Below are 17,530 nucleotides of genomic sequence, written 5' to 3' on the forward strand. Positions count from 1 at the left end.
GTTGGTAGGCTATTAATTATTGCCTCAATAATTTCAGAGCCTATTATTGGTCTATTCAGAGATTCAACTTCTTCCTGGTTTAGTCTTGGGAGGGTGTATGTGTCGAGGAATTTATCCATTTCTTCTAGATTTTCAAGATTATTTGCATAGAGGTGTTTATAGTATTCTCTGATGGTAGTTTGTATTTCTGTGGGATTGGTGGTGATATCCCCTTTATCATTTTTTGTTGCATCTGTTTGATTCTTCTCTCTTTTCTTCTTTATTAGTCTTGCTAGCAGTCTATCAATTCTGTTGATCTTTTCGAAAAACCAGCTCCTGGATTCATTGATTTTTTGAAGGGTTTTTTGTGTCTCTATCTTCTTCAATTCTGCTCTGATCTTAGTTATTTCTTCCCTTCTGCTAGCTTTTGAATGTGTTTGCTCTTGCTTCTCTAGTTCTTTTAATTGTGATGTTAGGGTGTCAATTTTAGATCTTTCCTGCTTTCTCTTGTGGGCATTTAGTGCTATAAATTTCCCTCTACACACTGCTTTAAATGTGTCCCAGAGTTTCTGGTATGTTGTGCCTTTGTTCTCTTTGGTTTCAAAGAACATCTTTATTTCTGCCTTCATTTCGTTATGTACCCAGTAGTCATTCAAGAACAGGTTGTTCCGTTTCCATGTAGTTGAGCGGTTTTGAGTGAGTTTCTTAATCCTGAGTTCTAGTTTGATTGCACTGTGGTCTGAGAGACAGTTTGTTAAAATTTCTGTTCTTTTACATTTGCTGAGGAGTGCTTTACTACCAACTATGTGGTCAATTTTGGAATAAGTGCTGTGTGGTGCTGAGAAGAATGTATATTATGTTGATATACATTCTGTATGGATGGAGAATGGGTGGAGAGTTCTGTAGATGTCTATTAGGTCTGCTTGGTGCAGAGCTGAGTTAAATTCCTGGCTATCCTTGTTAACTTTCTGTCTCGTTGATCTGTCTAATGTTGACAGTGGGGTGTTAAAGTCTCCCATTATTATTGTGTGGGAGTCTAAGTCTCTTTGTAGGTCACTAAGGACTTGCTTTATGAATCTGGGTGCTCCTGTATTGGGTGCATATGTATTTAGGATAGTTAGCTCTTCTTGTTGAATTGATCCCTTTACCATTATGTAATGGCCTTCTTTGTCTCTTTTGATCTTTGTTGGTTTAAAGTCTGTTTTATCAGAGACTAGGATTGCAACCCCTGCCTTTTTTTGCTTTCCATTTGCTTGGTAGATCTTCCTCCATCCTTTTATTTTGAGCCTATGTGTGTCTCTGCATGTGAGATGCGTTTCCTGAATACAGCACACTGATGGGTCTTGACTCTTTATCCAATTTGCCAGTCTGTATCTTTTCACTGGAGCATTTAGCTCATTCACATTTAAGGTTAATATTGTTATGTGTGAATTTGATCCTGTCATTATGATGTTAGCTGGTTATTTTGCCTGTTAGTTGATGCAGTTTCTTCCTAGCCTCGATGGTATTTACAATTTGGCATGTTTTTGCAGTGGCTGGTACTGGTTGTTCCTTTCCATGTTTAGTGCTTCCTTCAGGAGCTCTTGTAGGGCAGCCCTGGTGGTGACAAAATCTCTCAGCATTTGCTTGTCTGTAAAGTATTTTATTTCTCCTTCACTCATGAAGCTTAGTTTGGCTGGATATGAAATGCTGTGTTGAAAATTCTTTTCTTTAAGAATGTTGAATATTGGCCCCCACTCTCTTCTGGCTTGTTGAGTTTCTGCTGAGAGATCCGCTGTTAGTCTGATGGGCTTCCCTTTGTGGGTAACCCGACCTTTCTCTCTGGCTGTCCTTAACATTCTTTCCTTCATTCCAGCTTTGGTGAATCTGACAATTATGTGTCTTGGAGTTGCTCTTCTCGAGGAGTATCTTTGTGGCGTTCTCTGTATTTCCTGAATTTGAATGTTGGCCTGCCTTGCTAGATTGGGGAAGTTCTCCTGAATAATATCCTGCAGAGTGTTTTCCAACTTGATTCCATTCTCCCCGTCACTTTCAGGTACACCAATCAGACGTAGATTTGGTCTTTTCACATAGTCCCATATTTCTTGGAGGCTTTGTTCGTTTCTTTTTATTCTTTTTTTCTCTAAACTTCTCTTCTTGCTTCATTTCATTCATTTGATCTTCCATCACTGATAAACTTTCTTCCAGGTGATCGAATCAGCTACTGAAGCTTTTGCATTCGTCACGTAGTTCTCGTGCCATGGTTTTCAGCTTCTTCAGGTCTTTTAAGGACTTCTCTGCATTGGTTATTCTAGTTAGCCATTCGTCTAATCTTTTTTCAAGGTTTTTAACTTCTTTGCCATGGGTTTGAACTTCCTCCTTTAGCTCGGAGTAGTTTGATCGTCTGAAGCTTTCTTCTCTCAACTCATCAAAGTCATTCTCCATCCAGCTTTGTTCCGTTGCTGGTGAGGAGCTGCGTTCATTTGGAGGAGGAGAGGTGCTCTGATTTTTAGAATTTTCAGTTTTTCTCCTCTGTTTTTTCCTCATCTTTGTGGTTTTATCTACCTTTGGTCTTTGATGATGGTGACGTACAGATGGGGTTTTCGTGTGGATGTCCTTTCTGTTTGTTAGTTTTCCTTCTAACGGTCAGGACCCTCAGCTGCAGATCTGTTGGAGTTTGCTGGAGGTCCACTGCAGACCCTGTTTGCCTGGGTGTCAGCAGTGGAGGCTGCAGAACAGTGAATATTGGTGAACAGCAAATGTTGCTGCCTGATCGTTCCTCTGGAAATTTTGTCTCAGAGGAGTACCCGGCGTGTGAGGTGTCCATCTGCCCCTACTGGGGTGTGCCTCCCAGTTAGGCTACTCAGGGGTCAGGGACCCACTTGAGGAGGCAGTCTGTCCGTTCTCAGATCTCAAGCTGCGTGCTGGGAGAACCACTACTCTCTTCAAAGGTGTCAGACTGGGACATTTAAGTCTGCAGAAGTTTCTGCTGCCTTTTGTTCAGCTATGCCCTGCCGCAAGAGGTGGAGTCTACAGAGGCAGGCAGGCCTCCTTGAGCTGCGGTGGGCTCCACCCAGTTCAAGCTTCCCTGCCGCTTTGTTTACCTGCTCAAGCCTCAGCAACGGTGGGTTCCCCTTCTGCAGCCTCACTGCCGCCTTGCAGTTTGATCTCAGACTGCTGTGCTAGCAATGAGTGAGGCTCTGTGGGCATAGGACCCTCCAAGCCAGGCGCGGGATATAATCTCCTGGTGTGCCGTTTGCTAAGACTGTGGGAAAAGCGAAGTATTAGGGTGGGAGTGACCCGATTTTCCAGGTGCCGTCTGTCACCCCTTTCCTTGGCTAGGAAAGGGAATTCCCTGACCCCTTCTCTTCCCGGGTGAGGCAATGCCTCACCCTGCTTCGGTTTACGCTTGGTGTGCTGCACCCACTGTCCTGCACCCACTGTCCGACTGTCCTCAGTGAGATGAACCCAGTACCTCAGTTGGAAATGCAGAAATCATTCATCTTCTGCATCGCTCACGCTGGGAGCTGTAGACTGGAGCTGTTCCTATTTGGCCATCTTAGAACCGCCCCTTCAACTATCTAGTTCTAATAAAATTGAACAGATTTGTACTGTTTCTTAAGATATTTTAAATTTTTATTTAAGTTGAACTATATTATTAACCTATAGTGACCATATTGTACAATAGATTTTTTGAGCTTCTTCCTAACTGAAATTGTGTATCCTTTGACCAACATGTCCCCAACATCATACCCAACTACCCCAGCCCCTGGTAACCACTATTCTACTCTCTACTTCTATGAGTTCAACTATTTTAGATTCTACATATGAGTGAGATTATGTAGTATTTATCTTTCTGTGCCTGGTTTATTTCACTTAACATAATGTCTTCCAGGTCTACCTATGCCATTGCAAATGACAGATTTTCTTCTTTTTAAAAGCTGGCCAGGTTCAGTGGCTCACACCTGTAATCTCAGCGCTTTGGGAGGCCGAGGCAGGCAGATCACCCAAGGTCGGGAGCCAGGACCAGCTTGGCCAACATGTTGAAACCTCATCTCCACTAAAAATACAAGAATTAGCTGGGCATGGTGGCATGTGCCTGTAATCCCAGCTACTCGGGAGGCTGAGGCAGGAGAATTGCTTGAACCCGGGAGGCAAGGTTGCAGTGAGCTGAGATCACACCACTGCACTCCAGTCTGGGCAACAGAGTGAGACTCCATCTCAATAAATAAATAAAAGCTGAATAGTGTTCCATTGTGTATATATACCACATGTTCTTTATCCATTCATCCACTGCTGGACACTTAGGTTGCTTCCATATCTTGGCTATTGTGAATAATGCTGCAATCAACATGGGAGTGCAGATATCTCTTCGACATGTAATTTTCTTTGGATATATGCCCAGTAGTAGGATTGCTGGATCAAATGGTAGTTTTATTTTTAATTCTTTTAGGAACCTTCGTACTGTTTTTCCATAACAGTGTACTAATTTACATTTCCATCAACAGAAGACACCACTGAATTTTAAAAAGCAGATCATTTTAATAATGATATTTCAGGAGAAAAACACCCTATTCCTTTTAGCTGTATACATTTATATTATGACTTATCTTGATTTCAGAAACCTTAAATTGTGGAGAAAAAATATGCTTAGAATAGATAACATATGGTGTTCGTGCAGTTATTTTATCTCTTCTTGACCAAACTTCTTCTTTTTTTTAAAAAAAATAAGCATGTACATGGGCTCAGACATGACAAAATAAAAAATTTTTATCCCAATGGCCTTTGACAAGCCATAGTACTTCACCTTGAAAAGAGTATGGGTCAATAAATGTAATTTAATTGAGCCACAGAAAGTAATGGCCTCAGTTGGGCATAGCCTGGCTCTTTTGGGGTACTGGTGGCCTCTTATTACCCTGAGTTAGGCCTCAAGGGTTTGCTGAGCACCTGTGCCTGAATATGCCAAGTTCGTAGGACACCAAGGAACACAAGGAGAAGAAACCTGTTCCCCAGGAAAATCCATTTCACTGGACAATAGATGCCTTCAGCTGCCTTGGAACCTGAAAGAGAGAAAGTAGAATGAGAGAGGACAGAGCACATGTGTGTAAGTGGAATGAGGGTTGTTGGCAGGTGACAAGGGCTGCTGTGCCCTCACCCCAAAACATTTCCTAGGGGTGCTACAGAGACCAGACAAAACATTTCCTAGGGGTGCTAGAGAGACCAGAAGGGGACTCTTACTTGCACAAAGCTGCACAGCAAGGATGGGAGTAGAGTTGCTGTAGCTAACAGGATTCAGAGCTGTGCAAGTGTAGATCCAATCCAGGTCATGAAGACTCCAGGAGCCATAGAGGACTGACCCCACGTGGGACACAGCAGCCCCTGGTCCCACTGATGTCCACTCATATGTGATGGTCTCACCTCCTTCCTCCACAGAACACCTCAAGATGGCATTACAGATCCCATTTTCAGAGATGATAGAATCCACTCTAACTTGAGGCCTTGGCAGCCGCTCTGTTTTCAAACAGTAATTTTAAAAGACACAAATAGCAATTAAGGACCTTTCCAGGCCATGCTAGGAGAAGACTCAGATCATCAAGGAGTAAGAACCCAGCAAGAAATCCAGACCCCTTTAATGCAAAGATCTCTGACACTTTCATTTCCAACTCCTGAGCAATGGCATGAAGGAAGTGGTAAGTTGTATGTTTTTCAGTCAGCCACAACCACAGCCAGGGGCTGCCAGACTGAAGAAGGACAAAAAAGAATAAGGAGAGAAAAGAAAAAAGAATCTATCTAGGAAAGGTTCTGGACGGACAAAAAGAGTGAAACTGGGAGATCGCCTTTAACAAGGGTCTTAGAGCCCCCCAGGCTTAGTGGGTAGCCCACTCACCCTTACCAGTAGGGACCTGGTCCTCTATGCCCTTACTCACTGAATATCCTCAGAGTGTAACTGGATGGCTTTGCAGAGGTCTCTGTGGCTATCCGGGCACTGTAAAAGCCTGTGTCTTCCATCTCCAGATTGCTGAGCTGCGGGGAGTAGGACTGGGTAAAGCTCAGTCGCTTTTGCCATTTCGGATGAGTCACGTAGATTTTTGGACTTTTGCCTTCATAGGGTTCTATGAAGGCAAAAGATGTTCCATTGCAAAGCCAAGTGATGAACTGGATCCTCTCTCCTGCAGGAAACTCCAGGGGAAGAGTTACTGACTCCCCCAGAACCCCATTCACCATCAATGGGGTTGAGCTGCTTTGTGAAACTAGATTCCCTATGAACACAGAAGGAAAAGGCTACAAAATGTCCCTGACAATTGTCCCTCCCCACAAGTCTCCCAGTCAGTCATAGCTCCCCTATGTTGGGGCCCACAAGAATGTTGGGCATAAACAGGTATTAGCAGTGGTGTTGTGGCTGGAGCTCAAAGCGGGCAATGCTTAAACTTTCCTTCCTGCTGGGATCTCCAGTGATCACTTCAGGTATCCTTCCAGCTAGGATCACTTATCCCTGTCTCTGGGGTTGTGTTCCCCTGAGAGCTATTGGCCCTGGAAGACCAGAATGGAGACCACTGGGGAAGTCAGAGGCCAGCCCTGCCCTGCCTGGTCCCTCTTTTTTTTCAGTTTGAGATTTCAACTCTCACAACATCCTATTTTCTGAAATGTTTCTGCCCCACAGAACTGGAGTTTCACTGTCACTGCAGTTCTGGTGTCTCAATGGTATGTGATATAAAGATCTCAGATGACATACAGGACACCTGCTTCTTAGTCCTGATCCTGCCTCTATTGAGATGCGCAGCTTTGGGGAAGCCTGTTGATTCTTCCAGTCCTTTTCGCTTCTTTTTTAAAACAAGGGAGATAAAATGCAGAGCTTTTCAGAATGCTTCCAACCCTGACTTTCACAATGTCATTATTCTACGTACCTTAGATTTTTCTCTTTTCCTTTTCCTCCTTGCCCTCATTCACTCCCTAGTGAGTCTTTCCCATGTCCTAGAGTCTCTCAACGTCTTCTATCTGCTTGTCCCCCAGTCTCCCTAATATGAGGTCTCAGTTCTGAAAATATCTGGCTGGGCTGTGCCTGTGTAGACTTCCTACCCCCTGGGAGGTCTGGGAAGGAGCCTCTGACTCACTCAGTTTCTGAAACTGGAGGAGAAAGAGGAGAAGCTGAGCAAGAGGTTTCATGGTGGCAGGACTGACCTGGTTTGCCTTGAAGATCGCGAGGAGTTAAGAGGAAGGCAAAAGAGAACAATAAGTCCTGTTCTGCAGCATGAACAGCTAATAGATTAAACACTCTTTGTTCCCCATGCTGATCACATGATCACATTTGCTAACCACTTCTCTCTCTTTCTTTCTTTCTTTTCTTTTCCCTTTTTTTCTTTTTCTTTCTTTCCTTCTCCATTCTCACACTGCTACAAAGAACTTCCTGAGACTGGGTAATTTATAAAGGAAAGAAGTTTAATTGACTCACAGTTCCACATGGCTGGGGAGGCCTCAGGAAACTTACAATCATGGTGGAAGGCAAAGGGGAAGCAAGGGCCTTCTTCACACGGTAGCCAGGGAGAGAAGTGCAAGCAGGGGAAATGCCAGACACTTATGAAACCATCAGATCTCATAAGAACTTACTCACTTTCACAAGAACAGCATGGAAGAACCACCCCCATGATCCAATCACCTCCCACCAGGTTTCTCCTTCAACACGTGGGGATTACAATTCAAGATGAGATAGATGAGATTTGGGTAGGGGCACAAAGCCTAACCATATCTCTTTCTCTCGTTCTTTCTTGCTTGCTTCCCTGCTTTTTTTCTTTTGTTCTTTCTTTCTCTCCTTCTTCCTTTGTGTGTGTGTGTGTGTGTGTGTGTGTGTGTGTGTGTAGCAGAGAGTATATGGGAAATCTCTGTATCTTTCTCTCAGTTTTTTAAATGGACACAATATTTGTTCATATTTATGGGGTACGATGTGATATTTTGATGCATATATACAATGTGTTATTTTCTTTTAATTGGCCTAGACACTTGCCTCAGCTTCAGTCCTTATAGTCCTCATTTGTTCAGAAATATTGAGATTCCACTATAGAAGAACCTAAAACACTTATGAAATGGTTCTGATTGGCTAGTTTTGGCCAGGCACAGTGGCTCACACCTGTAATCCCAGCACTTTGGGAGGCTTAGACAGGTGGATCACTTGAGGCCGTGAGTTCGAGACCAGCCTGGCCAACATGGTAAAACCCATCTCTACTAAAAATACAAAAATTAGCCAGGCATGGTGGCGTGTGCCTGTAATCCATACTCGAGAGGCTGAGGCAGGAGAATCACTTGAATCCAGGAGGCGGAGGTTGCAGTGAGCCAAGATTGCACCACTGCACGCCAGCCTGGGCAACAGAGCAAGACTCTGTCTCAATAATAATAACAATAATAATTGGCTAGTTTTTTCTATTTAAATCCCTGTCTTACCCTTAACATAAAATACACCCTGAATGGTTTACAAAGTTAAATGAAAAGAATAAAACCACCATGTGCTGCTACCTCCAAATAAGTAATAGGAATTAAGTGGAAGGTGCTACATGGTCTGTCCCAACAATGCACTTTTTAAGAAAACAGGTGCAATACAATTCAATTTCTCAGCAACAAAATTCCTCCAGCACTGTTGGCATTGATGAGCTTGACCCAATACTTCTTTGGATTGGCAATGGACTTTGTTACATAGGGCTGGATTCATAAAATACCACTGGCATCATGTAACAAACACCAATGCAGACTATCTTATGATGGGGTTAAGGGGTGGATAATTACAAGAATAAAGAGCCCAAGGGCAAGCATGTAGCCAGAACTCAAAAAGCACTTAATCTAGGAAATGAAAACCAAGGGGACACCAACTAGGACTGTCTCTTGACTCTGTTCTGTATGTGTCTAATTTACTTTTCTCTTTCTGGATCAGCTCTCTCTCCACCTGCCTACTGGTAGAATATGGTCACCAGTACACAGCTGTTATAGGGCTAGCCATATTTAGAGACTCATCACCATTCTCTCTCCCTGTCTTCATTTCTTCCTTCTCTCCCAATTCAAAATTCCTAGGAGAAGGGACTCTAGTTAGGGCAGTAAGGTTATCTGCAAATATGCCTATCTCATTCTTACTTTCCACAATGTGAGAAATTAAGGGTATTCTAGTAAAGTGGAAAACCATTCTCAACTGCTAATAATACAAGAGAATTGGCCTAACATAGGACTGTTTTTAGAAATTTTCAGCCAAGCATTAGTTGAGATAATTGTAAATGAACTCCCAAAATATCTACCAACCCAAACTCAATATTTATTACTATTTTTGCCACTCTTATTTTATGTATACTGTTCTTCCTTTCTTCTTATCCAAGTGTTGAAAGCAAATCCTATATATTATGCTATCATCCCTACATATTTCTCTATGTGTTTAAAAATAGATACATATACTTTCTTATTCTTACATAACCTTAATGCCATTATCCCAACTAAAAAAGTGAAAAATAATTCATTGGTATTATAAAATATCCAGTCCATATTCAAAGTTCCTCTGATGGCAAAAAACATGTCGTAGTTGGTTTTGTTTTAATCAGGATCCAAACAAAATCCTTATGCTATGTTTTGTTATTGAACCTCATAAATACCTTCTAGTGTAGAGAATTCAGTACTCTTTTCTCCCCTCCTTTTTTTTCCCCTCTTTTTGTTTTTGGAGGGAGGTCTCTCCTTCACTCTTCCCTTTTCTCATGAATTTATAAACTTAATCAACTATTTCAATCAACTGCAATCATCTCTATATTGGTGCTTTAATTTTCTCACTTGTGGCCAATATGAGTACCCTCCCCCAATTTTATGTTGGTTCCTATATTATTTTAACATGCCTGCATTAATATTTTTAAATTTCTTTGAATTCACATTTCAAAATTTCTTTGAATTCTTGAACAAGAAAGTATCCCAGGCTTATCTTGTTCATTATCTGCTATAGAAATGAGATCAGCCATTTCTCAAAAGATGACTGATTCTTTTCATGGGGGAATAGTATGTAAGGATCAAAATTTTGTCTCTAAGCATACATACTGATATTGAGTTGCATTGCTTCCAGGTCTTTTTAGAGAAAAGAACTAGAAAACACATATTCTAAAAAATAGAACCAAAGTTTGCATATATTTTCCTGATTTTTATTTAGATTATTTGTTTTACATGTATCTTTTTTTCTTACAAGAGAAAGCCTATTTTTTGACAGCACTGATGTAAAAACATGTTCAGTTTATCTTAGAAAAAATATATAGTTTTTAAATAATAATATCAAAATTATTTGTAGCAACAATAAACACTGAATGAGTATAGAATTTCTTTGCAAATCTACTTATCCTTAGAATATCCTCCACTTAGAATGTATAATTAAAATGTTGGGGCTGGTTTTACTGCTGTCAAATCAGCTTAAGATTAAATAGCATTCTCCATGGATCAGCCCTCTGACCAAGCAGGACTGTGAGACCTTGCTGCTGAAGGAATGTGGGGATGGCAACTTTTTGTTAAGAGACAGCGAGTCGATGACAGGAGTCCTGTGCCTCTGTATCTGGTGAGTAGCCTCATCTTTCACACAAGACATCTTATGTTGAATGCAGCAACGGCCACCACACATCACAGGAATTAATATGCCTCAGGATTTCACTCTGACCTTGCAGCTCCGATGAGTAGAGTGAGAAATCATAGACACTGCCAGGAAAGGATGGAAGGAGTGTGCCTGTCCATGGTCCTCCATCTGCCCTGCTGTCCCTGGTGTAAATATGAGCCCACTCTGTAGCAGCAGGAGGGATGTGGGGTGGTGGTGAAGAAGGGAACCTACAAGATGTAGAAAACTACCTCAAAAGATCAAATCTATAAATTATTGATGTTCAGGAGGGGGTTGAGCAAAAGCAAAGGGTACAAAGCTTATTTAAAGAAATAGCTGGGCATATTGGCTCATGCCTGTAATCCCAGCACTTTGGGAGGCTGAAGAGGATGGATCACTTGAGCTCAGAAGTTCGAGACCAGTCTGGGCAACATGGCGAAATCCCTTTTCTATAAAAAAAAATACAAAAATTATTCAGGCATAGCAGCACATGCCTGTAGTCCCACCTACTTGGCAGGGCTGAGGTGAGGGGATCACTTGAGCCTGGGAGGCAGGAGTTGCAGTGAGCCAAGATTGCTCCACTGCACTCTAGCCTGGGTGACAGAGTAAAACCCGGTCTCAACAAAATAATGTAATAAAAAATTTTTTAAATTTATTTTTTTAAAAAGAAATAACTACAGAAAACTTCCCAAAACTTGAGGAAATTATAAATATCCAGGTACAGGAAGGACAAAGAACACCAAACAGATTAAACTCAAATAAGACTACCCTAAGGCATATAATAAACTCTCAAAGGTCAAGCACAAAGAATCCTAAAAGCAGCAAGAGAAAAGAAGTAAGTAACATAGCAAGAAACTCCAATTCATCTGGCAATAGACTTCTCAATGGAAACCATACAGACCAGCAAGGAATGGGATGATATTTTCAAAGTGCTAAAAGATAAAAACTACCATGTTAGAATGCTGTAACCAGCAAAACTATCCTTCAAATAAAGGAGAGAGAAAGTCTTCCCAGACAAACAGTAGCAGAGAAAATTTATAATCACCAGACCCATCTTACAAGAAATGCTAAAGAGAAGGAAGAAAACCCCACAAATGTGCAGAAATAAGTCATTTGAAGGTACAAAATCCACTGGTAAAATTAAGTACATGGACAAACCCAAAATACACTAATACTGTAATTGTGGTGTGCAGTTCACTCATGAATCTAGTATGAAGCCCCATAGACAAATCTATCGAAACCTGTAATAGCTAGAGCAACCTGTTAAGAGATAAGCAGTATAAAATATGCAAATTGAGACAACAAAAAGTCAAAATGTGAGGGGGATGGAGTTAAAGTGTAGAGGGTTTTTTTTGTTTGTTTCTATTCTTTGTGATTTAAGACAAGTTGTCACCTCTTTAAAATGTCTCATTATATCTATGATGTGTTTTTTGTAAGCCTCATGGTAACCACAGTGCAAAAACCTATAATAGATTCGCTAAAAATAAAAAGCAACAAATTAAGACATACTATCATAGCAAATTGATTAACCACAAAAAAAGACAGTAAGAAGGAAAGAGGGATTACAAAACAACCTGAGAACAAGCAACAAAATTTCAGTAATATGTCCTTATGCATCAATAATAACACAATTTAAAAGGTCTCAATTCTCCAACGAAAAGTCAGAGTGGCTGAATGAATAAAGAAACAAGACCCAACTATGTGCTGCCTAGAAGAAATTCACTTCACCGATAAAGACACACACAGACTGAAAGTAAAGGAGTGGAGAAAAATATTCCATGCAACTGGAAACCAAGTAGGAGCAGCAGTAGCTATACTTATATCAGATACTATAGACTACAAATCAGAGACTATAAAAAGAGACAAGATCACTATGTAATGATAACTCAGCAAGAAGATATCACAATTGTAAGTATCTATGCACTCAACAATGGAGCTCCCAAGTATATAAAGCAAACATTAACAGATCTAAAGGGAGAGATAGACTGCAATTCAATAATAGTAGGGAACTTCAACATCCCACTCTCAGTAATAGACAGATCATCCAGACAGAATGTCAACAAAGAAGCATTAAACTATACACTAGACCAAGTAGGTCTAACTGACATTGACAGAACATTTCACCGAACTGCCACAGAACACACATTATTTTAATCAGTGCACAGAACATTCTCCAAAATAGGCCATATCTTAGACCACAAAACAAGTCTCAACAAATTCAAAAAAGTACACATCATATTATATATTTTCTGACCACAATGGGATAAATGATACTTGATGATACTAACAATAATACAAACACTACATGATGTAAAATGGTAAAGACACTTTGGAAAATAGTTTGATTTCTTAAAAAGTTAAAAGTAGACCATTCCTAGATATTTACCCAAAGAAATTAAAACATATGTTTAAAAAAGACATGTACACAAATACTCATAGCAACTTTATTTGTAATAGCCTCAAAATATAAACAATCCAAATGTCTATCAACAGGTGAATATATGAACCAATTGTGGTACATGCATACAGTAAAATACTATTCAGCAATAAAAAATGAACTATTCATAAAATAACATGACGAATCACAAAGTAATTATGCAAAATGAAATAGACCTGGCAAAAAGTATACGTTGTATTATTCTGTCTACATGAACTACTTTTTCTTTTCTTTTTTTTTTTTTTAGACAGAGTCTTGCTCTGTCACCCAGGCTGGAGTGCATTGGTGTGATCTAGGCTTGCTGCAACCTCCGCCTCCTGGGTTCAAGCAATTCTCCTGCCTCAGCCCCTCGAGTAGCTGGGATTAAAGGTGTGCATCACCAGACCTGGCTAATTTTTGTGTTTTTAGTAGAGACGGGGTTTCACTATGTTGGCCAGGCTGGTTTCGAACTCCTGACCTCAGGTGATCTGCCCACCTCGGCCTCCCGAAGTGCTAGGATTACAGTCGTGAGCCACCACAGTTGGCCCATTTACATAAACTTCTAAAAAATGCAGACTAATCTATAGTGACAAAAAGTAGATCAGTAGTTTCCCGGGAAGTAGGTCGGGAAGGGTGAGAGGGAGGGAGAGATTACCAAGGAGAACAAGGAAATTTGCGGGGAGATGACTATGTTGATTACATGGACTCATTGATGATTTCTAAGGTATATGCATATGTAAACATACGTCAAAACCAAACAAATTGTAGGTTTCAAATATGTCCAGTTTATTGTACTTCAATTATAATTCAGAAAAGTTGGTGGAGGAGGAAGGGGATGAAAATGTGTTTAAGGGGTTAAAATATTTTTGGAAGGACACACTAAAAACTGAAAACATCATTTTCCCCCCAAAAAGGGGAATTGGCAGTGAGGGGACATATATATGCTTCTTTACACCTTGCATTGTTAATATTGAGAATTATTTATTAATTTAATTTGTTAAAATTAAAAAAAAATAGTAGTCAATATTTCCACCATTTCCTACAACACACAGGAGAACTCATTTCTCCACACCTTTACTAACTTTTTTCAATAATTTTTACTTTTGCCAATTTGTTGAGAAAAAGCTAACACCTTATTTAACTTGTGTTTTCTGGATTACTATTGAGGTTGATCTGTTTCCATATCTTTATTAGCTATTGGTATTTTAACTCCTGAGAATTGCCTATTTATATCCTTTTTTTGTTTGTTTGTTTTTGCGACAGAGTCTCACTGTGTCGCCTAGGCTGGAGTGCAGTGGAGCGATGTCGGCTCACTGCAAGCTTCGCCTCCCAGGTTCATGCCATCCTCCTACCTCAGCCTCCCGAGTAGCTGGGACTACAGGCGCACGCCGCCACACCCAGCTAATTTTTTTTTGTATTTTTAGTAGAGACGGGGTTTCACCGTGTTAGCCAGGATGGTCTTGATCTCCTGACCTTGTGATCTGCCTGCCTCGGCCTCCCAGAGTGCTGGGATTACAGGCGTGAGCCACTGCGCCCTGCCGCCTATTTATATCTTTTATTGTTTTAATATTGAGTTGCTTATCTTGTTTTACAGATTTCTCATAAATTCTGTGTATGAAGCTTTAAAAATGAACAAAGAATGTTCACATGCACACAAAAACAACCTCAGACCAACTTCACTTAATGTCAATCTTAAACTACTAATAGCTGGAATCTAGTAGCATATTACAAGTGTAATAGTTATGATTCAGTGTGTATTCCAAGAACCCAAGAGTGCTTCTATGTTAGGAAATTTGTCATATAAACATAACTTGTCATATAAATAGGTAAAAAAAAAAAAAAATCAAATGTTCAAAAGGTTCTTAAAAGGTAGGAAAAATTCAACTACCATTCTCAAACACTCTCACACTAACATACGTAATCTGAAAAATGTAGTGCTAGAGGTATACTTCCTTAACTAATGGTCAGAATTATGTTTAAGGATAAAGCACTAAAAGAACTCACATTGGTTTTAAGAATGGAATAAATATGCTGTAATCTCAGCACTTTGGGAGGCGAAGATAAGTGGGTCACCCAGGAGCCCAGAGTTTGAGACCTGCCTGGGCAATATGGTGAAAGCCCCCCTCAACCAAATAAATAAATAAATAAATAAATAAATAAAAGAATGAAATAAATATGCATATTATCACCACTTTGATATAAATTTATACTGTAAGTACTAGCCAGTGCCATCAGACAAAATAAATGAGGTTTAAAAATCTTTAAGGAGAAGGCCAAAATTAGCAGTATTTGCACATGACGTGGTTTTATGCCTGGGAAATCCAAGAAACTTAACTGGGAAACAAAATGAAACTTTGAAGACTATTAGCTAGAGTGACTGGTTACAAAATTAATACAAAAATGGTAGTTTTTATTTATTCAAACAATAATCACTAAAAAGATTTAATAAAAGACAGATGCCCATTTACAATAATAATGAGAACAACAACAAAAATATTAGCAATTTTTGTAACCAAGAGAATTGTTTTTAAAAATGTTTAAAATATACTCAAGGACATAAAAGAAAATTTGAATGAATAAAAGGACTTGATTTGGGACCCATGACATTTTTTTCTCAGATAAATCTGTAAATTCTATAAATCTAAACATCAACAGAGTTTTTTTGTAAATTTGACAAAGTGAGTATAAAATTCATCAGAAGTAAAAATACTGTGTTAAAGAAAAATCTGAAGAACAATAAAATTTTAAAGATTTTGAGTAAGAAGAAATTCACAAACTGGGGAACACCAAACTGGAGGAGGTGTAGTGTTCTTGTGATGAAACATGGGAGGAAAACATTTATTGGGAAAATAAGGAAGCAAAATAAAAGAACTTTAATTGGCTGTAGTTACAAAATACTTTGCTGCAAAGTCCCTAGTCACATAATCATATGTTAATTGGCCACTTAGGATTGGCTGAGGTTTAGGTTCTGACTGACATAACTTTTACCAAAAATAATTCAAGTTAAATTTCACCTATGTTTGTAGTTTAAGCAAGGCTAAGGCTATTTTTAAGGCTTAGTTTTGTTTGCTGAGGAATTTTTCAGGCCTGACCTCCATCTTAATTTTGCTTTAAAGCCAGGCAAATTTGGTGGGGAGGCTGGGGAAACAGAGATGAACTTAATACTAAAATATATTGGAAAGCTACAGTAATTAAGAGTTTGGTACTGACAGAATAGTGGAGAGAAATACATCTAAAAACAGGAACAAATACATTTAGAATTTAGCATAGAATAAAGGGGGAATTTCCAATTAGTAGGGAAAAGAAGAATGATTCAATTAATGGTGTTACAACAGCTAGCTGCTTATTTGAAAGAGAATTAGCTGAACACTCTCTTGTATCTTAGATGAAATTTAATTAAAATTAGGTCTAGTACTTTAACATAAAAACACTTATAAATGTACTAGAAGAAAGCATTGCATTTAAAAATAGTCTTGGAATTAAGAAGGCTTTTCTAAGCAGATGTAAAACTCAGAGACTATGAAATATGGCCAAGGTACTTAAAGCTCATCCCTCTGACAAAAAAGAACCCAGACAACAAACAACTACATTTCATAGTCTAGCCTTGCAACTACAACTGGAAATATTATGCCAAAGACAGACAAACGGACGGTATAAACTCTATGGAGGTCTCACATCTTAAATGAAGATAAGGATTTCCACGGAGAACTGATAAAAGCAGCTACTTCAATAGTCTGTCTTGAAAATCTTGGAGAGTATTGAACAGTTTCATCCTCTTTGTCATATTCAGAGTTGTCCTCCACTAAGGTCCAGCCAACATTTATTTATTGAAGACCTATAACAAATATATGAAATCTTTTTTCTATCAAGGGCTTCTATCAAAGACCCGCAAAGAAAACATCAAGATCCACAGACATAAAATCAACATAACTTGGCTTCTATTATAGCAAAAAATTTAAAATGTTCCATGCACACAGTTTTTTGGTTTAGTTTTGTTTTGTGGGTTGTTGTGTTTTGTTTGTTTGCTTTGAGTCAGTCTTGCTCTGTTGCCCAGACTGGAGTGCAGTGGTGCCATCTTGGCTCACTGCAACCTCTGCTTCCTGGGTTGAAGCGATTCTCCTGCCTCAGCCTCCTGAGTAGCTGGGACTACAGGTGTGTGCCACCACGGTTGGCTATTTTTTTTGTCTTTTTAGTAGAGATGGGGTTTCACTATGTTGACCAGGCTGGTCTCGAACTCCTGGCCTCAAGTGATCCACCTGCCTCAGCCTCCTGAAGTGCTGGGATTACAGGTGTGAGCCACTGTGCCTGGCCGTGGATGAACACAGTTTTAATGTTAAGCACAGAATACATAAATTTGTAACAATTTAACAATTACAATATTAAGAATAATACATATGACTAAAGTGAGAAATAGATACGTAGTATTCTTTCTTTCTATTGCTATTATGGTACTTTTAAAAAGATGCTTTGGGCAGGTTTTTAAAAGGGAACATACACTTATTATAGTAAGTTTGAAAACTGGAGAAAATTCCAAAAAGTAGAAATACTGCTTAGTACTTTGTCTTTTC

At 39.5% G+C, this 17,530-nt stretch overlaps 1 protein-coding gene across 1 annotated transcript; it reads right to left on the reverse strand.

Moving 5' to 3' along the window:
* Positions 1-4,387: 4,387 nt before the first annotated feature.
* Positions 4,388-6,021, reverse strand: LOC100447864 (SLAM family member 9). Its single transcript, XM_002809867.3, has 3 exons — positions 5,886-6,021; positions 5,197-5,469; positions 4,388-5,018 (listed from the first exon to the last, which is right to left on the reverse strand). Exons 1-3 carry the CDS (start codon positions 5,965-5,967, stop codon positions 4,870-4,872), a joined length of 504 nt encoding a protein of 167 aa, XP_002809913.2. The 5' UTR covers positions 5,968-6,021; the 3' UTR covers positions 4,388-4,869.
* Between the last annotated feature and the right edge of the window lie 11,509 nt (positions 6,022-17,530).

The sequence above is a fragment of the Pongo abelii genome, chromosome 1, assembly GCF_028885655.2.
Source record: "Pongo abelii isolate AG06213 chromosome 1, NHGRI_mPonAbe1-v2.0_pri, whole genome shotgun sequence".
NCBI lineage: Eukaryota > Metazoa > Chordata > Mammalia > Primates > Hominidae > Pongo > Pongo abelii.

Coding starts and splice junctions, on each gene's coding strand:
- LOC100447864 (XM_002809867.3), bottom strand. CDS start 5,967: ATGGAAGACACAGGCTTTTACAGTGCCCGGATAGCCACAGAGACCTCT. Junction 5,470..5,885: donor TTACACTCTGAGGATATTCA/GTGAGTAAGGGC, acceptor GTTTGAAAACAG/AGCGGCTGCCAAGGCCTCAA. Junction 5,019..5,196: donor TGCTGTGCAGCTTTGTGCAA/GTAAGAGTCCCC, acceptor TCTCTCTTTCAG/GTTCCAAGGCAGCTGAAGGC.